The sequence below is a fragment of the Telmatherina bonti genome (assembly GCF_933228915.1).
Source record: "Telmatherina bonti genome assembly, chromosome: 11".
Classification (NCBI taxonomy): domain Eukaryota; kingdom Metazoa; phylum Chordata; class Actinopteri; order Atheriniformes; family Telmatherinidae; genus Telmatherina; species Telmatherina bonti.
Window position 1 is genome coordinate 21,663,272 of NC_136629.1, and position 27,188 is coordinate 21,690,459.

The following is a 27,188-nucleotide window of genomic DNA, read 5'->3' on the forward strand; positions in this document are numbered from 1 at the left end:
AAAGGCTGGTGGTGCCTCATCTTCATGGTGGCCACCAGCTTGGTCACATTTTGCTGAGTAATCCCATTACTCAACCAGTGATTGTTGAATGTCAGCCAGCATGGTTGTGTTGACCCCACATATGTTCAACTGGATTGATGTCTGGACTAAACCAGGTCCTGAAATTTTGTTGTGATCCTACCAGCACTATTACCCTGTAGGATGGAGTTAGGTCCCACATACTAACAGGAGAATATTGCAGGGAAATTTGGGTACATTTTTTCAAGGACCATAACCCTCATGATTAGCTGGTTGCTCAACTCACAAATGCACAAGTTACACCTCATTTTAAATATAAATATATGACTAATCATGCTTTCCAATGTATAATATGATACCAACTGGCATTATAAAGGGGGGAAATAAACAAACGCAACATTCCTTGCTTTTTGTGCGAAGTTAGATGTTCCTATTAAAACAGAACTGCCTGGTAAAACAAAGATTTGAGTTTTTCTTTCAAATTATGTTTAAATTTAGCACATTGTGATCTTTTACTTCAAAAAACCTAGAACAGGAAGTAGTTTATTTTGCTGGACAAGCGCCGCAATGATGAAACCTTAAGTTAGCTGAAAGACTGTCAATAATTTCTAAAGGCTGACCCTGTTGGACTTGAACAACGGTTTTAAACCATAGATTTACATACATTGATTTATAATCAGAAATCCAGTTTGCTAAACATGAAGGTCTTAAACAAAGACGAGCTTCAGATTGCTGAAGAAGTTCTGCTGAAATATTTACCGAACGAGTTACAAGGTAGACTGCTGTTAAGCCTATAACACACGGACTATTCTGTCAGTAGGCGTTTATACGTTGTTTGTTATTCTGATTCAACACAGACATGTTTCTTCTTAGGTCTACGGTTTCCTATATGGTATTAATAGGAACAAACCAACTACGTTGGAAGTGGTTGTTGATAAGTGGCCCGATTTTAAAGTTATTTGCCGACCGGATCCCAAGGTGAGTTCACGTCCCACAGCACAATTGGAAAGGCTGACACTCAGATTTGGAAATGCCCACATGCAAGGGTTTTGTTACTTTTACAGAACAGACGAGTGCTGGAGTTCATGAAAAAGGTGACACTTTTCAGCACAAATGAAGAAGTTTTGAGGAAAGTTTTGAAAGAAGAAAATGCTATTGACTGGAGCACTTATTTCCTCATTGGAGGTCAGTTTAACTACAGGAGTAACTTAGTATTATACATTTGAAATATAATGCACTTGGATACTGATGTACGATTACTATGCTTTAGGTATTTTGTACACTTTGCCAGAACTTTAACCAGCTAATGAAAAATAGCATAATAATGATAACTTGTAACTTATATTGTATTGAGATGCTGTTAAAATGGATTAATCAAGACCAGTTCTTAAATTCATCAATTAAATCTTAAAGTTACAAGCAACACCAAATTAACTTAATGGGTTTATAATTATGTGAAAATAAAAGGAAGTTTAATAGTCACAAATGTTTGAATGCTTTAATATTTTAGGTAGCTTTGCTGGATGTTTTTTTTTCTATTGTTGTTTTTGTTTTAAGAATCATTTTCTGAAAACTGATGTATTAGAGAAAAATATATTTAACCCAGTTTTGTCATGTAGGATTTGACATTTCCTATGCACCGCTGCTCAGAGAAGTATCTGCTGAAAGAGATGTCAACAGCAGAGGATACACTTTAGTCCGTCTTCTGTATTTGCCAGACATCACCTGCTTGCTCATGCCAGAGGTTGATAGGTAAAGTCATTTTATTTTAAATTTTACTGAATATTAAAACAATACATAGTTTGTAAATATAAACAGTAGAAGGTGTAAGTCAGATCTTCATTTCACTTTCCACCCCAGTGAGCTTCAGTCAAGGATTTCATCTCTTAACCTCTCCCATGTTGAGTTGGTGAATACAACCTGGAAGTTCGGAGGCAACGAGCAGGGTCACAGGAACATTAAAAACCTGATCAGCAACTTTCCATCCTGCTGCATCTCAGACAACCAGGGTCAGCCAGTGTCCTGGATAATGATGTATGATTACTGTGCTTTAGGCATTTTGTACACTTTGCCAGAGCACAGGGGAAAAGGTTATGCCAAAGTGCTGGTCAGCATCATGACAAAAAATCTCCACGCTGAAGGCTACCCTGTTTATTGCTTCATAGAGGAGGACAACACAGTGTCCTACACACTATTTAAGAACATGGGGTTCATCGAAGATGCCTCTTACAGGGCAGCATGGTTTGAGTTCAAGTTTTGAAATGACCTTTTATTGGTAAGTCATAACTGTAGACACATTAAAATGCGCTTTAAATAACTAAGTGAGCCAAAGGTTCCCATTACATATTTAATTTAACAAATAATTTTACTAATTTCATTCACTTGATGTATATATAATGTAATTCTTCCCTAAAGCATGGCTTCAAAACTAAAGTTTGACTATATTTGTACCCTATGCACTCATGAAAATGGTCCTGTTTTTCTGTTCTGTCTTGTTACATGCGTATGTTGATTTATTTGTGTTTTATATGGATTATGTTTATATTTTCCCCAGAATCTGCTAACTTTGGTAATTTTCCATTGAACACTTTGGATAAAGTCCTTCACTTTTCAGTGTATTTTATTATCCCCTTAGCTTCCACACAGTAAATAAAGATTATAGTGTTAAGACAATTTTACACCTTTTCCCATATTAAAGTTCCCCAAACTGTGACTCAGTTTCTGAAAACTTGAAACATAATCCAAAAGTTGTTTACTATGGTGCCAAAACATCTCTTGCAAAATTAAATGCATGACTCAAAAAATTGTTCTCCATTTTTAAAACTGTCCACCACATAAAGACACTGTTCTAAACCACGTTTATCTATGACAGCATGTTAAATAAAGACCAATATAATTGATTTAAAATACAACTATCAGCGGTCTTGCTTCATGAGGTCATGTTGTATGCTCAAATATATACACATAGAAATAAGTTTAATTTTTGTTATTGGTCTCTCTTTCTTACCACACACCCAGTAAGCAGAATAGACCGGATATTGTGCAAAATGAAACATTTTATAAAAATTTTTTTAAAAAAAGAAAGAAATTCACATTAAACGTACAGTCATATAATCAGCGTCCCTTTTAATCTGTAACACATTGACTTACTAAAACAAAATGTTTTTGCACTTTAACTTTTTAAATATTTTATTTAAGTGAGATTATATGGCAAAAGTACAAAAATAAATTCAGCAAGCACAACCCAAGAACAATGCTGCAAATTGATTATTTAAAAATTCTTCTTGCCATACACACAAGTCAGTCAATATGGAAATGAGGCGAGGTACTCAAGATCCATTTATGCGGATAAAAAAAAGCTGAACGTTTTCTGGCAATATTGTCTTGAGTTTCAATCATTCTAATAGCGTTAGCATATCACAAGTAGATACATGTGTTTAATACTTTGCAAAAAGTGTGAGGCTGATAATTATTTTAGTTTTGCAAACATAGATTATTGTTTAGCTCATCGACTAAGATTTTGCTAAATGTGACATGGTTTTATTTTCAGTGGGCCAGCAATTACAGAAAACAGAAATGAAGTATAGCAATTTCTGTTTTAGAATAGCACAAACTACACAATGTGTATAAATATAAAGATTTTTACAGTATGTAGTATATCAAATAATAATAATCCTAATCCTAATTATTATATATATATATATATATATATATATATATATATATACACACAAAATCATTACAGATTTAAATTTGTAACACAAAACTATTTGTTCTGGCAAGGCAAAGAGAGATTTAAAAGAAGAAAAATTCAAAATGTAATGAAACATCACTTTGCAGCTTTCCTCTGAACCTGGTCTTCAGAGAGTAATGTTTAGTTTCCAGTTTTTTGCCAGTCTTCCAAGAAATATTTTATTTATGTATATGGAAGAATGTTTCACTTCTTACACATTGCATAAAAGGAATCTGATTATTTTTATCTAGGCATTTGATCAGTAATACAGAGACAAATGGATGCACATGAAGTTTAAAACTTTAAAGTTTTGATTCTCTGTGTTCAAGGGACCAGGCTTCCCCATATGGAAATAGTCAAAGCAGTTGCATCCGAAAAGAAGGTGCCCATCACCAAACTGGCAGTTTGTCATATGATGATCCTGGAGGATGTGTCCAACCTTCCTTTCATAGATATAGATATAGATATATTGTATACATATTGTATACAATATGTATACATAATGGGATTCTGCAAATTATAAATGGAAATATTTGGAAATATTTAAAGCAGTTGCATCCGAAAAGAAAGTGTCCATCTATCTATCTATCTATCTATCTATCTATCTTTCAATAAATTTTGAAAAATGTCTCATTTACATGCAACGCCCTTCTGAAGCGCTGCATGGGCTCCCGACAAAATATTTTCTAGACCCGCCACTGTTTGTTCTAGAACAACTCGTGTTTGCTGAAGAAGTTCTGCTGAAATATTTACCGAAGAGTTACAAGGTAGACTGCTGTAAAGCCTATAACACACGGACTATTCTGTCAGTAGGCGTTTATACGTTGTTTGTTATTCTGATTCAACACAGACATGTTTCTTCTTAGGTCTACGGTTTCCTATATGGTATTAATAGGAACAAACCAACTACGTTGGAAGTGGTTGTTGATAAGTGGCCAGATTTTAAAGTTATTTGCCGACCGGATCCCAAGGTGAGTTCACGTCCCACAGCACAATTGGAAAGGCTGACACTCAGATTTGGAAATGCCCACATGCAAGGGTTTTGTTACTTTTACAGAACAGACGAGTGCTGGAGTTCATGAAAAAGGTGACACTTTTCAGCACAAATGAAGAAGTTTTGAGGAAAGTTTTGAAAGAAGAAAATGCTATTGACTGGAGCACTTATTTCCTCATTGGAGGTCAGTTTAACTACAGGAGTAACTTAGTATTATACATTTGAAATATAATGCACTTGGATACTGATGTACGATTACTATGCTTTAGGTATTTTGTACACTTTGCCAGAACTTTAACCAGCTAATGAAAAATAGCATAATAATGATAACTTGTAACTTATATTGTATTGAGATGCTGTTAAAATGGATTAATCAAGACCAGTTCTTAAATTCATCAATTAAATCTTAAAGTTACAAGCAACACCAAATTAACTTAATGGGTTTATAATTATGTGAAAATAAAAGGAAGTTTAATAGTCACAAATGTTTGAATGCTTTAATATTTTAGGTAGCTTTGCTGGATGTTTTTTTTTCTATTGTTGTTTTTGTTTTAAGAATCATTTTCTGAAAACTGATGTATTAGAGAAAAATATATTTAACCCAGTTTTGTCATGTAGGATTTGACATTTCCTATGCACCGCTGCTCAGAGAAGTATCTGCTGAAAGAGATGTCAACAGCAGAGGATACACTTTAGTCCGTCTTCTGTATTTGCCAGACATCACCTGCTTGCTCATGCCAGAGGTTGATAGGTAAAGTCATTTTATTTTAAATTTTACTGAATATTAAAACAATACATAGTTTGTAAATATAAACAGTAGAAGGTGTAAGTCAGATCTTCATTTCACTTTCCACCCCAGTGAGCTTCAGTCAAGGATTTCATCTCTTAACCTCTCCCATGTTGAGTTGGTGAATACAACCTGGAAGTTCGGAGGCAACGAGCAGGGTCACAGGAACATTAAAAACCTGATCAGCAACTTTCCATCCTGCTGCATCTCAGACAACCAGGGTCAGCCAGTGTCCTGGATAATGATGTATGATTACTGTGCTTTAGGCATTTTGTACACTTTGCCAGAGCACAGGGGAAAAGGTTATGCCAAAGTGCTGGTCAGCATCATGACAAAAAATCTCCACGCTGAAGGCTACCCTGTTTATTGCTTCATAGAGGAGGACAACACAGTGTCCTACACACTATTTAAGAACATGGGGTTCATCGAAGATGCCTCTTACAGGGCAGCATGGTTTGAGTTCAAGTTTTGAAATGACCTTTTATTGGTAAGTCATAACTGTAGACACATTAAAATGCGCTTTAAATAACTAAGTGAGCCAAAGGTTCCCATTACATATTTAATTTAACAAATAATTTTACTAATTTCATTCACTTGATGTATATATAATGTAATTCTTCCCTAAAGCATGGCTTCAAAACTAAAGTTTGACTATATTTGTACCCTATGCACTCATGAAAATGGTCCTGTTTTTCTGTTCTGTCTTGTTACATGCGTATGTTGATTTATTTGTGTTTTATATGGATTATGTTTATATTTTCCCCAGAATCTGCTAACTTTGGTAATTTTCCATTGAACACTTTGGATAAAGTCCTTCACTTTTCAGTGTATTTTATTATCCCCTTAGCTTCCACACAGTAAATAAAGATTATAGTGTTAAGACAATTTTACACCTTTTCCCATATTAAAGTTCCCCAAACTGTGACTCAGTTTCTGAAAACTTGAAACATAATCCAAAAGTTGTTTACTATGGTGCCAAAACATCTCTTGCAAAATTAAATGCATGACTCAAAAAATTGTTCTCCATTTTTAAAACTGTCCACCACATAAAGACACTGTTCTAAACCACGTTTATCTATGACAGCATGTTAAATAAAGACCAATATAATTGATTTAAAATACAACTATCAGCGGTCTTGCTTCATGAGGTCATGTTGTATGCTCAAATATATACACATAGAAATAAGTTTAATTTTTGTTATTGGTCTCTCTCTCTTACCACACACCCAGTAAGCAGAATAGACCGGATATTGTGCAAAATGAAACATTTTATAAAAATTTTTTTAAAAAAAGAAAGAAATTCACATTAAACGTACAGTCATATAATCAGCGTCCCTTTTAATCTGTAACACATTGACTTACTAAAACAAAATGTTTTTGCACTTTAACTTTTTAAATATTTTATTTAAGTGAGATTATATGGCAAAAGTACAAAAATAAATTCAGCAAGCACAACCCAAGAACAATGCTGCAAATTGATTATTTAAAAATTCTTCTTGCCATACACACAAGTCAGTCAATATGGAAATGAGGCGAGGTACTCAAGATCCATTTATGCGGATAAAAAAAAGCTGAACGTTTTCTGGCAATATTGTCTTGAGTTTCAATCATTCTAATAGCGTTAGCATATCACAAGTAGATACATGTGTTTAGTACTTTGCAAAAAGTGTGAGGCTGATAATTATTTTAGTTTTGCAAACATAGATTATTGTTTAGCTCATCGACTAAAATTTTGCTAAATGTGACATGGTTTTATTTTCAGTGGGCCAGCAATTACAGAAAACAGAAATGAAGTATAGCAATTTCTGTTTTAGAATAGCACAAACTACACAGTGTGTATAAATATAAAGATTTTTACAGTATGTAGTATATCAAATAATAATAATCCTAATCCTAATTATTATATATATATATATATATATATATATATATATATATATATATATATATATATATACACAAAATCATTACAGATTTAAATTTGTAACACAAAACTATTTGTTCTGGCAAGGCAAAGAGAGATTTAAAAGAAGAAAAATTCAAAATGTAATGAAACATCACTTTGCAGCTTTCCTCTGAACCTGGTCTTCAGAGAATAATGTTTAGTTTCCAGTTTTTTGCCAGTCTTCCAAGAAATATTTTATTTATGTATATGGAAGAATGTTTCACTTCTTACACATTGCATAAAAGGAATCTGATTATTTTTATCTAGGCATTTGATCAGTAATACAGAGACAAATGGATGCACATGAAGTTTAAAACTTTAAAGTTTTGATTCTCTGTGTTCAAGGGACCAGGCTTCCCCATATGGAAATAGTCAAAGCAGTTGCATCCGAAAAGAAGGTGCCCATCACCAAACTGGCAGTTTGTCATATGATGATCCTGGAGGATGTGTCCAACCTTCCTTTCATAGATATAGATATAGATATATTGTATACATATTGTATACAATATGTATACATAATGGGATTCTGCAAATTATAAATGGAAATATTTGGAAATATTTAAAGCAGTTGCATCCGAAAAGAAAGTGTCCATCTATCTATCTATCTATCTATCTATCTATCTATCTATCTATCTATCTATCTATCTATCTATCTATCTATCTTTCAATAAATTTTGAAAAATGTCTCATTTACATGCAACGCCCTTCTGAAGCGCTGCATGGGCTCCCGACAAAATATTTTCTAGACCCGCCACTGTTTGTTCTAGAACAACTCGTGTTTGCTGAAGAAGTTCTGCTGAAATATTTACCGAAGAGTTACAAGGTAGACTGCTGTAAAGCCTATAACACACGGACTATTCTGTCAGTAGGCGTTTATACGTTGTTTGTTATTCTGATTCAACACAGACATGTTTCTTCTTAGGTCTACGGTTTCCTATATGGTATTAATAGGAACAAACCAACTACGTTGGAAGTGGTTGTTGATAAGTGGCCAGATTTTAAAGTTATTTGCCGACCGGATCCCAAGGTGAGTTCACGTCCCACAGCACAATTGGAAAGGCTGACACTCAGATTTGGAAATGCCCACATGCAAGGGTTTTGTTACTTTTACAGAACAGACGAGTGCTGGAGTTCATGAAAAAGGTGACACTTTTCAGCACAAATGAAGAAGTTTTGAGGAAAGTTTTGAAAGAAGAAAATGCTATTGACTGGAGCACTTATTTCCTCATTGGAGGTCAGTTTAACTACAGGAGTAACTTAGTATTATACATTTGAAATATAATGCACTTGGATACTGATGTACGATTACTATGCTTTAGGTATTTTGTACACTTTGCCAGAACTTTAACCAGCTAATGAAAAATAGCATAATAATGATAACTTGTAACTTATATTGTATTGAGATGCTGTTAAAATGGATTAATCAAGACCAGTTCTTAAATTCATCAATTAAATCTTAAAGTTACAAGCAACACCAAATTAACTTAATGGGTTTATAATTATGTGAAAATAAAAGGAAGTTTAATAGTCACAAATGTTTGAATGCTTTAATATTTTAGGTAGCTTTGCTGGATGTTTTTTTTCTATTGTTGTTTTTGTTTTAAGAATCATTTTCTGAAAACTGATGTATTAGAGAAAAATATATTTAACCCAGTTTTGTCATGTAGGATTTGACATTTCCTATGCACCGCTGCTCAGAGAAGTATCTGCTGAAAGAGATGTCAACAGCAGAGGATACACTTTAGTCCGTCTTCTGTATTTGCCAGACATCACCTGCTTGCTCATGCCAGAGGTTGATAGGTAAAGTCATTTTATTTTAAATTTTACTGAATATTAAAACAATACATAGTTTGTAAATATAAACAGTAGAAGGTGTAAGTCAGATCTTCATTTCACTTTCCACCCCAGTGAGCTTCAGTCAAGGATTTCATCTCTTAACCTCTCCCATGTTGAGTTGGTGAATACAACCTGGAAGTTCGGAGGCAACGAGCAGGGTCACAGGAACATTAAAAACCTGATCAGCAACTTTCCATCCTGCTGCATCTCAGACAACCAGGGTCAGCCAGTGTCCTGGATAATGATGTATGATTACTGTGCTTTAGGCATTTTGTACACTTTGCCAGAGCACAGGGGAAAAGGTTATGCCAAAGTGCTGGTCAGCATCATGACAAAAAATCTCCACGCTGAAGGCTACCCTGTTTATTGCTTCATAGAGGAGGACAACACAGTGTCCTACACACTATTTAAGAACATGGGGTTCATCGAAGATGCCTCTTACAGGGCAGCATGGTTTGAGTTCAAGTTTTGAAATGACCTTTTATTGGTAAGTCATAACTGTAGACACATTAAAATGCGCTTTAAATAACTAAGTGAGCCAAAGGTTCCCATTACATATTTAATTTAACAAATAATTTTACTAATTTCATTCACTTGATGTATATATAATGTAATTCTTCCCTAAAGCATGGCTTCAAAACTAAAGTTTGACTATATTTGTACCCTATGCACTCATGAAAATGGTCCTGTTTTTCTGTTCTGTCTTGTTACATGCGTATGTTGATTTATTTGTGTTTTATATGGATTATGTTTATATTTTCCCCAGAATCTGCTAACTTTGGTAATTTTCCATTGAACACTTTGGATAAAGTCCTTCACTTTTCAGTGTATTTTATTATCCCCTTAGCTTCCACACAGTAAATAAAGATTATAGTGTTAAGACAATTTTACACCTTTTCCCATATTAAAGTTCCCCAAACTGTGACTCAGTTTCTGAAAACTTGAAACATAATCCAAAAGTTGTTTACTATGGTGCCAAAACATCTCTTGCAAAATTAAATGCATGACTCAAAAAATTGTTCTCCATTTTTAAAACTGTCCACCACATAAAGACACTGTTCTAAACCACGTTTATCTATGACAGCATGTTAAATAAAGACCAATATAATTGATTTAAAATACAACTATCAGCGGTCTTGCTTCATGAGGTCATGTTGTATGCTCAAATATATACACATAGAAATAAGTTTAATTTTTGTTATTGGTCTCTCTCTCTTACCACACACCCAGTAAGCAGAATAGACCGGATATTGTGCAAAATGAAACATTTTATAAAAATTTTTTTAAAAAAAGAAAGAAATTCACATTAAACGTACAGTCATATAATCAGCGTCCCTTTTAATCTGTAACACATTGACTTACTCAAACAAAATGTTTTTGCACTTTAACTTTTTAAATATTTTATTTAAGTGAGATTATATGGCAAAAGTACAAAAATAAATTCAGCAAGCACAACCCAAGAACAATGCTGCAAATTGATTATTTAAAAATTCTTCTTGCCATACACACAAGTCAGTCAATATGGAAATGAGGCGAGGAACTCAAGATCCATTTATGCGGATAAAAAAAAGCTGAACGTTTTCTGGCAATATTGTCTTGAGTTTCAATCATTCTAATAGCGTTAGCATATCACAAGTAGATACATGTGTTTAATACTTTGCAAAAAGTGTGAGGCTGATAATTATTTTAGTTTTGCAAACATAGATTATTGTTTAGCTCATCGACTAAGATTTTGCTAAATGTGACATGGTTTTATTTTCAGTGGGCCAGCAATTACAGAAAACAGAAATGAAGTATAGCAATTTCTGTTTTAGAATAGCACAAACTACACAATGTGTATAAATATAAAGATTTTTACAGTATGTAGTATATCAAATAATAATAATCCTAATCCTAATTATTATATATATATATATATATATATATATATATATATATATATATATATATATATATATATATATATATACACACACACAAAATCATTACAGATTTAAATTTGTAACACAAAACTATTTGTTCTGGCAAGGCAAAGAGAGATTTAAAAGAAGAAAAATTCAAAATGTAATGAAACATCACTTTGCAGCTTTCCTCTGAACCTGGTCTTCAGAGAATAATGTTTAGTTTCCAGTTTTTTGCCAGTCTTCCAAGAAATATTTTATTTATGTATATGGAAGAATGTTTCACTTCTTACACATTGCATAAAAGGAATCTGATTATTTTTATCTAGGCATTTGATCAGTAATACAGAGACAAATGGATGCACATGAAGTTTAAAACTTTAAAGTTTTGATTCTCTGTGTTCAAGGGACCAGGCTTCCCCATATGGAAATAGTCAAAGCAGTTGCATCTGAAAAGAAGGTGCCCATCACCAAACTGGCAGTTTGTCATATGATGATCCTGGAGGATGTGTCCAACCTTCCTTTCATAGATATAGATATAGATATATTGTATACAATATGTATACATAATGGGATTCTGCCAATTATAAATGGAAATATTTGGAAATATTTAAAGCAGTTGCATCCGAAAAGAAAGTGTCCATCTATCTATCTATCTATCTATCTATCTTTCAATAAATTTTGAAAAATGTCTCATTTACATGCAACGCCCTTCTGAAGCGCTGCATGGGCTCCCGACAAAATATTTTCTAGACCCGCCACTGTTTGTTCTAGAACAACTCGTGTGTCGAAAGTGCGTCTCGGAGAAAACGACCACTGCCATCGTGAGGAACACTTTGCGCCTTTCCTTTTCATCTTTGCCTGTAGTTTACTATGGAACAACTGACAGGAGATCAGCTCAAAATTGCAGAGATTGAACTGAGAAGATACTTGCCTCGGTCGCACCAGGTGTGTATGCGAGATTTTGGTGACTGATGACAGCTTCCGTAGGCTAACAGTATTTCAATGCGTCTAAACTTCTGCTCACTGATTTAAAAAAAAGAGTTTGCATTTAATTATGTTTCATATTATAGGTTTACGGTTTCTTGGTCATCAGAAACAGGTTGAAATCAGACCCTGTGGATGTTTTAGTGGACAAATGGCCAAAGTTCAATGTGATCGTCTGCAGACCGCAGTACAAACAGGTACTGCTCACCTGTACTGAAGAAACGTACTCAATTTTGTTCTTTATACTAGTTGTCTGCATTTTTTTTTTTTTTTGCAGGAGTTTGATTTCTTCAAAGATACCCTGCTTTTTACAAACGATGAAACTACACTGAAGGAAATGATAAACAATGCTTCAGTTATTGACTGGAGTAAATACCTTTGCATTGGTAAGAAGTTATTCTGTTGTTGCTTTATACTTTTAAATAATTTGAAATTAATTTTTTACGCTGTTTTGTGGCAATTTGCTTACACCATTACTAAATACCATAATTTACCTAAAAATGCACATTATTTGTGCTTACATTTTTTAGGTTGGAATTAAGACTTTCATTGACATTTTATTGCCACGCAGTGTTGAAAGTCCTCCCACTATTCTGACATCTAACTTCATGGTAGAAAGGCAATATGTGCATGCAATAAATCTTCATAAAACAAAAGGTTATGGAGAACAAACACCAGTACTTTTATATAGCACTCAAACACAATATCTGCAAAAAAATTGCCAATCTTCCAAGAAATATTTTATTTATGTATATAGAAGAATCTTCCACTTCTTACAGATTGCATAAAAGAAATTTGATTATATTTATCTAGGCATTTGATCAGTAATACAGAAACATATGGATGCACATGAAAGTTAAATCTTTAAAGTTTTGACTGCCTGTGTTCAAGGGACCAGTCTTCCCCATATGGAAATAGTCAAAGCAGTTGCATCCGAAAAGAAGGTGCCCATCACCAAACTGGCAGTTTGTCATATGATGATCCTGGAGGATGTGTCCAACCTTCCTTTCATAGACTGGTAACAATATGTATACATAATGGGATTCTGCAAATTATAATAATGAAGTCATGTATATTTCATAAAATAGGCTCCTGTTCTGATAAACAATTCCATCTGTTCTTCATCAGCTCAGGAATCTCACTGAGCTCCCTGAATGAAACACACCTCAACTTGGTGAATCAGACATGGAAGTTTGCCAAGAACCAGGAAGCTACTGGGATGATCCACAACATGATTGCAAACTTTCCTTCCTGCTGTGTGCTGGATGCTGAAGGAAAGCCAGTGTCCTGGATCCTGACTTATGCATCCTGTGCTGTGGGAATGCTGTACACACTGCCAGAGCACAGAGGGAAAGGATATGCCAAAGTCCTGATCAGCACCATGGCAAAGAGACTCAAGGCTCGTGGGTACCCAGTGTACTGCTTCATAGAGGAGGAAAACAAGGTCTCCTATCAACTATTTAAAAGCATGGGTTTCTCTGAAGATCCCTCACACAGAGAAACCTGGTTTGGTTTAAATTATTTTTAAATATTTCAATGGAGTCCAAAATATAATTTCTCAAATTGACTGCTGAGGTTCCTGAAATAATTATTGTCAAAGTGTGAGTTTTTTATTTTGTTAGTTTAAAAAAAAAAAAAAAAAAAGTCTGCTTCAGTTGCCTTTTCACCAGAATAACCCTTTTCACGCCTTGGCATATCTTTAAACATCTAATTTCTTTTCTGAAGAAGTACTTGATTTCTGACCGGATCTGAAATTAAAAAAAAAAAAAGAAAAAAAAGTAAGAGTCATGTTAAAAAGATGGGTAACAATATACAGAAAAGGTCTACGCAAATAAAAATACAATTAATGTATATGCTTCTCTGCTTTGCAATAAGAATAAGCAATCCTTAAATCATACTCTGGCTTTTGTCAAAGCAAATCTGTGGGAGATGTATGACCAATTTCCAACTGTGCTCTCAATTACCATTAATGAAACGGTAATACATAATGTAATAATGTCTACAAGAATGGTGGTTTGTTATTTTAACGGCACTGAGGCCATTTAAAGCTGTTCAGGAAACACTTTACCACAGTTTTTTTCCTTTTTTTTTTCTAGAGGTTTGGAAAGTTTTTAGTCAGGTTTAAGGCTGCTGAAGCTCATTAGTGAGCATCGCTCATTGAGCTGAAAATGATAAGAAGTTGCCATATAAATAGAATACAGATTAATGTGTTTAGTATTTTGCTGTTCTTTCAAAGTTCCTCAATTTTCTAAACGAGTCATTAACTTTCCATTTCACAACTTTGCAAAGTAAAACACTATAGGTGAACTAGATTAATGTAAGTCTAAACTGAATGTATTATTTCATTGCATTAGATATTTAATCTGAAATCATGTGTAAAGGAATAAAAAAAACTCCTAGATGAAATACCTTTGTTCTGTAAAGCTCTCAAGGCGAAAAAGCCACGTTTTCCAGTACTCTGACATCAGCTCTGAGTTGAGCTGGTGAGCGTGGGCGGGTGAGCCATCCTTGTAGGCAACAACAATGAGTCCATTTTCAACCTGCAATGTGAGGAAAGCAGTGGGGTATGTCATTGTTGTTGACACAATCAGAGAGTTTAGCCATTTTTAAAGTAAAACGAAATTACAGAAGGATTTCTAAAAACCAAAAAAAAGTGTGCACATCATCAAATTCCATAATTTAACATGCATTGTGTCCAGTGAGATCACCTGGTATTTGTAGTTTTCATCATTGTTTATAGCCCCAGCATAGGCTGCCACTTGAACAGGGTTGTCATATGTGTTGCTCAAGAATGGTTTGGGTTTTTCTGAAGTCTTCCAGTCAATAACGCAGAGTACACCCCTGCAGACAGAAGTCAACCATGGGTAAGGCCAACAGAAAAGTCAAGTCTGGTAAAGAAAAAGCAGATTTGATCTTATAATTGCTCAATCTTACTCTTACCTGTAGCGAGCAACACAGTCTACAATTCCCAAGTAGTTTAGGATGCTGTGTTGCACTGTGCTCTCAATAGCCCTCACTGCACGGACATCCTCCAGTATGTGAGCGATGCTTTCCATGTATCCTTGTACTTCAGGTGGATGCACCGGTGTGTCTGAGGTATTTCTGTTCTTCCATGATGAACCTGATGTTAGAATGTCCTCTAAAGCTGAATGGAAAAGCTTACCTTGTCTAAACACGTCTGTTTTTCGTAGGGAGAAAAAAAACACTTCAGTATACCCACATCTATGAAATATTACCCAATGCATTATTTATAATCTACTTGTCAATGTGCAAAACGTTACTTACTTTGACTATATTCCTTAAAGCCTTCTTCTCCAAGTTCTGAGATCATCTTCCTTTTCCATCTTTCCAAGTAGAAGATCTGCTCCGAGGAAAGTGTCTGCTGAAGAACGCGAGTCACACTCGGTACAGATCTCCCCTGTCCCCGATTCAGCGAAATCCGGCTTGGAGGTCCTGATTCTGGCTCATCAGTTTCTAGAGTCCGTTCAGAGTTAAAAAAAGGATGAATGGTTTTAGGTACCCTCATCTCGGTTTGTGAGGGCATTTGACCTTTGACAACAGGTCCATAAACATGCTCATCCTCTGCTTGGAGGGTCTCAGGAGTTTGTGAGCTAACCCTGAAGGACATGACGGATTTAAGTATAGAAGAGTACCGCTCACTGTCCACAGAGCTGTATGGGCTGTTTCTTTTGGGAGATGCTGCATAGTGACAAGCAGAAAAGTGGCTGACAGAGAGGGAGGTGCTTTGTGGGACAATGATGCCTCCAACAAACAAAACGCGGTTAAGGAACATTCTAGTGATCTATACAGACTCAAATAACTAGCCTATAAGCTACATAGCAGCACAGAGCGCTGGTAGTTTCGGTATTTTTGGAGAAGAGGTAAAAACAAAAGTTTAGCTTTAGTTTCGCGCAGGTACTTGCCCCAACATGTTCCAGTAAAACTCGTTCAAATAAACACAAATTTCTCAACGAGGCGCCTTTTTTTGTTGCACAACTCCTCTTTGCTGGGAATTGAAGTTTTGGTCACGGCTTTTGCTCAATGGCTGAGTCAGTGACAGTGTGAAGTAGAAACTACGTTACCCACAAGGAGCTGTGCTCCCGTGAAATACGTCCGTGTAAACATAAAGTAGTCCGTACCATGAAAAGAAGGTGGTATTAATTGCAATAACTTTCATTTAACTTTATGCCTTTTTAAATCTTGGTAACATGTGGTTTTGTAACGACGTGGTTAAATAGTTAAGAAATAACTTATCTTTAAGTACAGATTCGCGTATGTGCTTGATTGATTAGATCACAAAACCAATAGCAGCGTTTGTAAAATTGATTACAGCCAATCATATTCACTCTAGGCGGGATTCAATCTTTCATCATCGGGATGGGGGCGGAAAACCATTTGACAGTTTGTTAGGTAGCTAACCAGTCATCGAGACACAGCTCCCTGCAAATAGTTTTGTTGTTAGCTTTAACTTAGTTTTGCTCTCTACTCGATTTAAACTTCATCATGACATCACTAGACGAGAGTAATAAGGAAAAGGTAAGATCGCCACCGATTGCCATGTAAAATACCACCTAAAATCAATCCTGCCACAATCAAGATTGAGAGCTAACCTCAACGATTGTTTTTGGCTACGTTATTGAGTTCTCGAGATGCTAGCCTCTGGCTAATGCCAGCCAACTGTATTGATCAATATAGTTTTTTTTGTTGTTGTTGTTGTTTTTTAAAGTTAAGTGTCAGAGAGCATTGTGTCAAATGAAAAGTGCAGTTTGCATGTACTAACTCAACAAGTAAACATGTTTAAATGTGAAGCTATAATTGCTAATTGTCCATTGCGACACACCCTGTGGTCTCTAAAGCAAGTCACAGTTTTTATATATATATATATATATATATATATATATATATATATTTATTTCATTGATAAATTGTATCAAAAACCCGTTCAGTAGACTGCTCTGTGCTCTTCGGATCCTGGCGGATACACAAAAACACTTCATAGATATTTTAGGATGTTTTTGTTGGTAGTGTTGGTTGGAAACGGCTTTTTAAATTGTTGCCCCTTTTCATTCTTAGTCATTTAAAGAAGGCAAACAACTAACCTGCTGTCAAAACATTTTTTTTAAGAAAACTGTCAATTTGAGCATTTTGAGCATTTGTATTTATACTGAAGATTATGACCATTAAGATAACTAATAATTTGCAGTTGTCATTTGTATTTCTTCGAATTAAAGAACAGAAATTACTTCAACCATATTCGGTTTTAGTAGATATCAGAATAAGACAGTGGGCCTGGTTTTTTTGTTTGTTTGTTTTTGTTTGTTTGTTTGTTTTAGCCAAAACCGGTCCAGGCCCAGCACCAACTCCTACTGCCTTTTCCATGTATGGAGTCATTCAATAACTACAATAATATGGCATCTTTGCCTTTATAACTTCACATTTTTCCCGAAAACTTCCCGAAAAACTTTTGTACTTGTTAGATGAAGTGTTTATTTGATGGGCAGTATAGTTTAACATGTTTTATATTTTACATTCAGCGGTTGGTGTTCAATGAGATGGAGACCGGTACCTTTGTGTTTGCAGAATTGTTGGTGTTAGTGTATCATTTGTCAGAATAGCTTTTGTATTGTCAGGTTAAAAGAAGAAAAATTCACCACAGAGGATTTTTAAAGATCCCCTATTGATTAATATAGTGAAATATGGATTCTAGGTTAAATGCATGACTTATTTGTGTACCAAGGCTATTTTTTAGGTCAAATGCAAACAGAGTGGTTCCATGTCCTGTGTTGCTTTATTGATTATTTATTAAGGTCTGATGCAGACTTGGTGAAGCAGAAGCAGTACCTATTCGCAGTTTAGTACTTATTAGGTGTTGTGTTATGTACCCCAGATATTAATTCCAATGCATAATTACAAGTTTTGATATTGTTGAACTAATATTCAGACATTAGATGTGCCTTGAGTCGTGTTTTAGCATATCCCTAAGAAGTGTCAAGACAGGCTGTACTACTGTACTATAAATGTAATGTATAATCAAAGCAAACTTGAATTACCTAATGTGGCATCAACAGTTCAGTAGAAAATGACAATAGGAGCATAAATCTGTTGGTTAAAAGATTCACTAAAATAAGTGGCCATAAAGAAACAAACAAAGGCCATTTTCACCTTTCTGATAACAAGTAACATTATTGTGTCTGAGTTCAGCCAGCTGAATCTTATTAGATAACTTTGTTATATATTTTTTTTCTTTAGCTGCGCTCTGTGTCTGTGGACTTAAACAATGATGCCTCTCTTCTCATTGATATCCCTGACGCACTCTGTGAAAGGGACAAAGTCAAATTCACGGTCCATACAAAGGTAAACAACTTGTTTGTACCCCAACACTGGCAAGAAAACAACAAACATCATTAATATTAGCCTTGGACATATTCTCTTATGGTGTCGAATGATATGTTGAAAGTGTTTATTGCAAAGTTCTTTTACTTTACCTTTTTTTCTCAGACCACGCTTAGCTGCTTTCAGAAGCCAGAGTTCTCTGTTCCAAGGCAGCATGAAGACTTCATCTGGCTCCATGACACCCTGGTTGAAACTGAGGACTATGCTGGCCTTATAGTGAGTTGGACAAGTGACAGACATGAATATGTATACATAGTTTAAACTATATATTTTTAATACATTTTTATAATAGTACATTACATACTGCATCCAGTCACCCTGCTCTAAGTTACTAAGTTAAATTAATCCCTTCTTTGTCATTTCTAGATCCCACCAGCGCCACCAAAGCCTGACTTTGAGAGTCCAAGAGAGAAGATGCACAAACTGGGAGAAGGTGAAGCCACCATGACCAAGGAGGAGTACACTAAAATGAAGCAAGAGCTGGAGGCGTGAGTGTGACATGTAATCTAGACAGCATATCTTATATTGCAGCATTTCAGCATTTCATGACTCCTGAAATCCCTTTCTCTCTCTCTCTCTATCTTTATTTTTCAGTGAATACCTTGCTGTCTTCAAGAAAACTGTCCAAGTGCACGAAGTTTTCTTGCAGAGATTGTCGTCTCACCCCATCTTAAGCAAAGACAGAAACTTCCAGATTTTCTTAGAGTATGACCAGGATGTGAGTTCCATATAGTGCTGACTTGCTTTCCTGGGCTGGCCCTTGGAAAGAGAGGAAGTAGATTTTACTAGAGACTTGTGACACATGGCATACATCCTGCTGTGATCAGCAGTAATGCTTATCTGTCAGAAGTAGTGCTGTTGGCCATGAAAGCTAAGCTACTTTATAGACGACTTTATTTTATGATGATATGAGTCTGATGAATGAGTAAAGGCTACTGTAAAGCATCAACAAGCCAAAACAACTTCCTCTTAACAAAAACAGAAACACTATCTCAGTTTCTTCTCAGTTGTTAAGCCTTGTAAACAGCACTATTGCAGTGATGAGATCAATTCTAATCCTCTCTAAAAACCTGTCATTTTAGCTCAGCGTGAGGAGAAAAAATGCCAAGGAAATGTTTGGAGGGTTCTTTAAAAACATGGTAAAGTCAGCTGATGAGGTTCTCATCTCAGGAATAAAGGTGGGACTTAAGCATTGTCTGCTTACAGCATGTATGAGAGTATTTTCTAAATATTATTGGATCTGCTTCCTCAATCACCCTTTGTGTGTGTGTGTGTGTGTGTGTGTGTGTGTGTGTGTGTGTGTGTGTGTGTGTGTGTGTGTGTGTGTGTGTGTGTGTGTGTGTGTGTGTGTGTGTGTGTGTGTGTGTGTGTGTGTGTGTGTATTGTTTTTTTCTTTGTTTCCTAAACAGGAAGTTGATGACTTCTTTGAGCAGGAGAAAACATTCCTGCTTGACTACTACAGCAAGATAAAAGATTCCACTGCCAAAGCAGAGAAAATGACCCGTTCACACAAAAGTATGAGAGCTCTTACATTAAAATTTCAAACTGGACTTTATAGTGGGTGAAAAGGTTTAGTTTTGATTTTTTTTTTTGTTCTGATTTCTAATTTCAGATATTGCTGATGATTACATTCACATTTCTGCCACTTTGAGCAGTCTCTCAGCAGAGGATAGTACAGCAAATAAGAAGTGAGGGAAACACGCATGAATGGTTTCATGCAAAGACTTAGTTTTTAATCATCATTAATATGTAAAAAGTCAACGTTAATTACAACTAGCAACATAATTACCAAATTCATCACACTTAACTTATGGGTTTACCCCTCTTTTTTTCTTTTTTTTTTTATTCCATCTTTTTCCTCCAGGACCATGGAGAAGTTTGCAGATCTCTTTGAGAAGCTCAGAGTAAGGATTACTTTTCTGAGTTACTTATAAATGTTTGTCCAAGCATATGTTGTATACAGGTTTGTCAGAGGACTAGCACAATCTTTCTTAGTTTTGTTTTTGTGTGTGTGTGTGTGTGTGTCTGTGTGTGTCTGTGTGTGTCTGTAGAAAGTGGAGGGAAGAGTAGCATCAGACCAGGAGCTGAAACTCACAGAGCTGCTCAGATACTACATGAGGGACATCCAGGCTGCTAAGGTGAGTTGTGTTTATTTTCTGCCTTGATTCAGCAATGCTAAACGTTTACTTATTGTCTCTGTATTTCAAACTTTTTACGTAACCTATTCTAACCAACAATTTAAAAAAAACATATTCACAAGCTAAGGCTTGGTGTTAGTTAGCCCTTCTTAAATCTGCCTGAGTAAACCTGAATGAAGATTAAGCAGTAGAAACAATTACATAGACTCTATAAAAGACTGAACAGATTAAATTCTTGTCAGCCCTAAATCATATTTGAATATGATGCAAAAAATTCAAAACATTAAAAAAATTGGTACTGCCATCAGTTGTTTTGATGATAATGAGACCGTTATTAAGTTAAATTATCATCTGATTCCAGTGTTAGGCTGATATATGTGCATCTCTTATGTAGTTGTATTTTTCAAACACGTTTCAAACATGTCGTTTAGGACCTTCTATACAGACGTGCCCGGGCGTTAGCTGACTATGAGAACTCTAACAAGGCTTTGGACAAGGCTCGACTGAAGAGCAAGGACGTTCCACAGGCAGAGGAACACCAGCAGCACTGCCTGCAGAAATTTGACAAGCTCTCAGAATCTGGGAAAAAAGGTTTGTGCACAACCATATTGTAGATGCAGATTTAAGACCTTTACACACATACACTGAATATTTCATCCAAATAATTGGCATGGTAATATGTTTTTTATGGAATCAGTTTCCATAAAAACCAATGTGAACATTCACATCACTGACAAAATTCTGTCCAGCTATTTTACAGCGAATTTGATTTTTTAGAACTGAGTTTAATTATATATTGACGAGTCAGAGAAGACTTGTTGACTGATAGATCAGTGGTTACGAGTTATGCAGGAGCTATGCAGGAATTATGCACTTTTGCTGCTATTTCATTCAAAATTTGTATCACCATGTCCGTTATGACTTCTTCTCTGCTTTTTAAAGCAATGCGCTAGCTGCTAAAGCATATCCTCAAACTGTCCCACCGACAACCTAAAGTCTGTCCTGAAGTGGTCGTAGTCCAACTTCAGTGTGTGATGTGGAATCCATCTTGCCACTTTGCGAGTTTTTTTTTTCAAAGTTTTCATGATTCACAGTTTTACATCGCGCTTGGTATGCATAGACAGAAACGTTGATAATTCACCTCAGATTTTTTTCACAATTTCATGTCTTTTACTTGGATCAGTCCCTATGTTTAAAGGCCTTTATTCTGTGCTTATTTCTGTGTGTAAAATAGTGTTTTTGTCTTTTACCCCACTGCACAATGTTGTTTACATAGAACTGACAAGTTTCAAGGGCAGACGGGTTGTGGCGTTCAGGAAGAACCTCATTGAAATGGCGGAGCTTGAGATAAAACACGCCAAGGTGAGCAGCAAGTTCATTTTTCTGTTTCACATTTTTCATGTTGTCTGGGGAGGTTATACCGGAGCACATAAAGACAGCAAACCTTTCATACAGACACAGTTTGATGACCTTCTATGAGATGAACGAGATATGGGTGGATGGATGGAAATTGTGTAAAATTTGAAGGGATTGTAACCCTTTGTGAAGACAAACATTTCAGTCCAGTAAAACTAGGTTAAGGTTCTGCAAGTCAAAAAGGCAGTGAAGCTTATGCAAATGCTGACATTCTGTGTTAAAATGCAAAACTGTCGCATTGTTGTAAGATTTAGATCTTTAAACTACACAGACAACTTGGGGGACTTTTTCCACAGTGTGTATCAGACCATGCAGTTGCTCACTTTACACAGAAATATTTAGGGAAATGGGAAGATGTTATATCGTAAGATAGGATCATTTATATAAATCAAGCCATTATCATTCTTAGCTTAAATCTTAGCTATACTTTATATTCAAAAATGCAAAGAAACTGTGAAATTCCTGAAAATGACTAAGTAGGACTAGTTCCTGGGAAATGAGGCCTCTTGTACAGCTTGTCTTAAAAATGACTAAATATTTAGTGAAATTAAAATTACTACTGCGTTACTTATATTGTTTAAGAAGGAGATCAGAAACATAATATATATATATCAAAAAGGTCTCTTAGAAATACTGCCAGGTCACATTTTCCATAAAACTACATTAAAACTTCCTGAGTCAGGAGAATACTCATTGTCTTAATAATTGTGCACGTCATGTACGGTATGCCATCTGACTGCGACATAATGAAAGTTGTCTTTACTCAAAACGGCACAAATTCTGTTATTCAAGATTAACCGAACAAACTGCTTTTGTCTCCACAGAACAATGTGTCTCTATTGCAAGGATGCATCGAGCTGCTCAAGAGTAACTGACCTGTTTCCAAGTATTCATGTCCCCTCATCACTAAGTGACCAGTCATAGCAAATGGAAACCTGGATTCCTAGGGATTTTGCATGGACTTGACTCCAAGCTGCATCTTTGCTCCCACCTGGGTCTGATGCCATTGTAAAGCCCTGAGCAAGATAAATGTTCTTGTAAGCACAATGCCTTCATGTTTACAGAGTCCCTTTCCTCTGCTCTGTGTTCCATTCTTTTCCATTATATGGAGGTTTAGTTTGATGTGACCAGCTCTAGAGAATTAAGTTGTCAACTTTAAGGTCTTCTAGATTTATGCAGCACTAATGGATGGAGCATGCACTTGGTGTAGCTTTTTGCCTTTTTTCATTTTCTCACATTTCTGCCTCCACTGAACCTGTAAACTGTACTAAACTTCTCAAGAGAGACAGATTATTTGGAAGTTTTTTGGGCAACAACTCCAGCCACTTTTTTTTTTTCTTGTGATTAAAGGGGGGCATTTTTGTTTATAATGGAAAATTATCTCATAAGCAAAATGAGTGCCTGAAAGAAAATTCTCTTTGCTCTACATTCTGGGTCATTGAAAGTCAAGCAATCAAACCACCTCAAATGAAAAAAATAAATAACATAATAAATTTCTAAATATACCTGCAATTCTCATAAATTGGACAGTCACATTCCTTCTATTCTGTCCTTGTATTACAGATTTGACTTAAAACAGAAATTTACCCAGGTACATACTTGAATTTGCATTTTTGCAATAAGAAAAACAAATCCACTTGTCTGTTTCTTTCCATTTTCTTTTTCTTTACACTTACTGCCATGTTTTTCCTATGCAGCTCTTTCTTCTTTATTTAATTAATTTAGTTTTGATTATTTCCTTGTCACTGATGGACTCATGTATCAGACCTGATCTATTTACCACATCCTTTAAATGGCGTATTTTGAACAGAAAAGAAAAAGATGCACTAAGATTTAAAAAAAAAAAAAAAAAAAAAAAAAAAAAAGATACCTTCTACAATCATGACCAAGCTCATGGGAGTGTTACAATGAAATATAGTTTTTAAGAAATTGAATGTATTGCTAAAATATTCCAACTGTGCAAATTCTTTTTCATGATGCTTTTCTTACAGAACAACAGCATTTTATAAATTTGTAATAAGGCATTGAATAAATTATACTTTCCCAATATTCATTTTTGACACAGTTTGGTTTGCAGCTGGTTTGTTTTTTATATGGATGTAGCAGATATCAGTCATGTTGTTAAAAAATGAATGTAGTTTAAAGATTTACACATGATGCCACCAGGTGGCAGTATCCATTATGTCCACTAAGTTTAACCATGTGGGGAGTTGAATTTAAACACAGCTGTGTGTGCATGCTTGTGTTAAATCCATTGACCACTGTGAATCCTGGAATGAGACAGTGTGGCGTATTAGGTAAGCTTTGAGGAAATGCCAAGGATCTCATGGGAATTGCAACCACCAAACTGCACACACTGCATGTCCCACTTCATGAATAGCTTAAAGCAGTTTGAGTTGTACATATAACATGGAGTAATGGACTACAGCCCAGGTAAAAACTAAATCCTTTTAATGTACCTGATCAAACAGCATCAGCTAGTTTCCATCATGTAAAATTTAACTTTAATAAATTTCTGAAAAAGGGGCAGCAACATGTTTTTATTTTAACGCTAATGCCTTAGACTGGTTACAGAAAATTTATAAAGGAATTAATTAATTGCTAAGCAGCACATCAGTAATTCCACAATATAGCAAGGAAAAGTTTAAGTAAGCTATGCAAAAATTGTTACACTGATGCACAGAGGTGGAATACAAGTCTGGATGGATTTGTCAATAACGATGACCCCATGTTACGCAGTCACATTGACCTGTAGGGTTTGGTCTATTCACTTACTGGAACCAACCACAGACTAGCCAATGAGCTCGTTACAAATTATCAGCGCAAACAGATTAGTTTGCCAGCTGCAGTCAGAGCAAACATTAATCAGAGGAACATCATTAAAGAACCACTTCCACACTGGATAGGAAGACCAAGGCCTGTCTGTGTTACATGAGGGGAAATGAGGCCCAGAAAATTACTGAGCTTACTGTTTTATGCTACCAAATACAAGCTGTTTATTTACACAGAAATTATTTCATTCCAGTAAAGCTACAGACCAATCAGTATTAAACAGGTCAATGTTAAAATCAGCTTTTTAATGTCCATTTCTGAGTTAAAGCCTCAGAGGTTTTTCATGTGTTCATGTAAACTCACAAACAGAAGCCTCATGACACTGGTGTGTACAAACTGACGTGGCAGAGAAGTTTGTTTCAAAGACCTTTATTCCAGTTCTAGCTATACCCCCATCTACTTGGGAGAGTTGTGTAACATTGTATGTTGATAATGCATGAGTAGTTTGTTTGCATTTTTTAAGTTTTGGGTACATTATCATGATTTACTAGTATTTGAGAGCCTATTAACATTCTCCACTTGCATCACTGGATTTCAGGAATGCATCATCAAGTATAGTGGACGTTAGAAACACTGAAAAAAAGAAACCCCATGCTGTCTGTCTAATTTTTTACACCGTCATTGTGATGAATTAAAGTGAAGCAGGGCCTGTTACCACTCTGGTTGGGTTCATGGTTAGGTTAGCTGCATGTCACCTTTTGCTGACTGAGCCTCTCAAAGCACCTGCCTCATGTTGATCTGTTCTACACCACTCAACTGAAAAATTGTGATGAATGCAGACAGAAACCTTGGGGCAGGACTTTCAGATTTGACGCATGAAAGACTCCTAAAATAGAAACTCTGAAGAGACACAGCTAGAAAAAAGTGCACCTGCGAGGCTTGATGATGTAACTGAAAGATCGGTACTCAGAACAGGATGCTTTAACCTGATCGTGAAAAAGTAATATTTGAACAGACACATATTCTAATATTCTTCTTTGGTTACCTTTCCACATTTAATGTTACATAGTGTAAAGTTGGTGAAAAAATGCTCAGTAGTCGCCTACTGAGGCTGTGTGCTCCTATTGTGGGTTTTTGAGCACCTTCTTGCAGAGATGAGTTACAATTTTTTTTTTGTTTTTTTTTTTTCCATCATTGGTCTTTGACACTTAGCGGTGTCTGACATGTTTACTTTGACCTGATCCTCTAAATGTTTTAGAAGTTACTCCCAATCTGTGGTCCCCAAAGAGCTCAGAGGTCCACAAGGTTTTGACTGTACAGAGCCTGTGTTGCTACAAGTAATGCTATGTCCACACAGAGACAAACTGAGTTATATCTGCTTAATGTTTTATTTCCTGGAAATGGGGTTTTGAGAATGTGAAAACACTCGTTTTTAAAACCAGGTCCCAAAGTGAATAACAGGGTTATACAAATCTGCCAAACAACAATATTTCACAAAATATATCTTCAGTCAAAAATAAAAAAGATCTAATCACTTTGCGACCTAATTAAATGTTTTCAGGTTCCCAAAACGCTGATTCAATGAGGACAAAATGTCCAAATGATTAAAACTAAAGGAGATGAACTTAAACCTGTTTCATTGTGGACATGGATTTCATTTTAATCACACTGGTACTGAAATTTCAAAGCCTCAGGAACCCATGTGCCCTTTAGAGACCCCTTAGGGCAGGGTTGTCAAACTCCAGTCCACGTGGGCCGGTATCTGGCAGGTTTTTGTTGTTTCCCACTCAACATAGCTGATACAAATCCAATGGATCCAGCAACTTTTTGTCAACCTATTTATGAATTTGTCAGGTGTGTTGGAGCATGGAGATAATAAAAACATGCAGGATACCAGCTCTCGAAGACTGCGGTTTCACACCTGTGCCTAAGGGTGTCAGGGATACCAGAACTGCTGCTCTAGGTGTCAAATTAGAAAGTTGCTTAATATGTGTTGGGTGTAAATAAAAGATGTCGGTGATTTTGATATTAATTAACAAATTTGTCTTTGAACACTGCCCTCATGTTTACCTCTGTTTATCCCGTGACCTAACACCTTGTCAAATTGGTCCCTAGTCCCCTCACTGGTAACTCAAATATTTCTGAGGAGGTGCACAATAAACATTTCAAACAAAAGTAAAATACTTAAGGCAGGCATGATGAAACAAATGAACGCGTACTTAAAAGTATATTCTCAACTTTACTTTCCAAATGAATGCCCAACACAGA

General features: G+C 35.6%; 5 protein-coding genes across 5 annotated transcripts; 4 read left to right on the forward strand and 1 right to left on the reverse strand.

The window, feature by feature from the left end:
* Positions 1–601: 601 nt before the first annotated feature.
* On the forward strand, positions 602–2,861 carry LOC306762127 (glycine N-acyltransferase-like protein 3). Its single transcript, XM_079248530.1, is given in 6 exon segments — positions 602–788; positions 790–792; positions 892–996; positions 1,083–1,203; positions 1,638–1,770; positions 1,879–2,861. Coding segments are annotated over 6 exon segments (834 nt in total). The 5' UTR covers positions 602–716; the 3' UTR covers positions 2,279–2,861.
* Positions 2,862–3,327: 466 nt separating this feature from the next.
* Positions 3,328–6,553, forward strand: LOC306762312 (glycine N-acyltransferase-like protein 3; the record flags this gene model as incomplete). The annotated part of the gene is made up of 7 exons (XM_079248755.1): positions 3,328–3,343; positions 4,081–4,233; positions 4,409–4,518; positions 4,618–4,722; positions 4,809–4,929; positions 5,364–5,496; positions 5,605–6,553. 7 exons carry the CDS (start codon positions 3,328–3,330, stop codon positions 6,002–6,004), a joined length of 1,038 nt encoding a protein of 345 aa, XP_079104881.1. The 3' UTR covers positions 6,005–6,553.
* Positions 6,554–8,402: 1,849 nt separating this feature from the next.
* Positions 8,403–14,496, forward strand: LOC306762314 (glycine N-acyltransferase-like protein 3). The gene is made up of 10 exons (XM_079248757.1): positions 8,403–8,504; positions 8,591–8,711; positions 9,145–9,277; positions 9,386–9,766; positions 10,161–10,170; positions 12,082–12,162; positions 12,288–12,398; positions 12,479–12,587; positions 13,072–13,219; positions 13,330–14,496. The coding sequence occupies exons 2-10, from the start codon at positions 8,612–8,614 to the stop codon at positions 13,727–13,729; spliced, it is 1,473 nt and encodes a 490-aa protein (XP_079104883.1). The 5' UTR covers positions 8,403–8,504; positions 8,591–8,611; the 3' UTR covers positions 13,730–14,496.
* mgme1 (mitochondrial genome maintenance exonuclease 1) lies at positions 13,812–15,994 on the reverse strand (the record flags this gene model as incomplete). The annotated part of the gene is made up of 5 exons (XM_079249474.1): positions 13,812–13,949; positions 14,611–14,741; positions 14,910–15,042; positions 15,142–15,379; positions 15,487–15,994. The coding sequence occupies 5 exons, from the start codon at positions 15,992–15,994 to the stop codon at positions 13,901–13,903; spliced, it is 1,059 nt and encodes a 352-aa protein (XP_079105600.1). The 3' UTR covers positions 13,812–13,900.
* Positions 15,995–16,617: 623 nt separating this feature from the next.
* snx5 (sorting nexin 5) lies at positions 16,618–24,136 on the forward strand. Its single transcript, XM_079248363.1, has 13 exons — positions 16,618–16,737; positions 18,451–18,555; positions 18,700–18,810; positions 18,961–19,082; positions 19,189–19,312; positions 19,677–19,772; positions 20,004–20,109; positions 20,207–20,282; positions 20,459–20,498; positions 20,646–20,732; positions 21,164–21,323; positions 22,009–22,094; positions 22,973–24,136. The coding sequence occupies exons 1-13, from the start codon at positions 16,705–16,707 to the stop codon at positions 23,021–23,023; spliced, it is 1,197 nt and encodes a 398-aa protein (XP_079104489.1). The 5' UTR covers positions 16,618–16,704; the 3' UTR covers positions 23,024–24,136.
* The last annotated feature ends 3,052 nt before the right edge of the window (positions 24,137–27,188 follow it).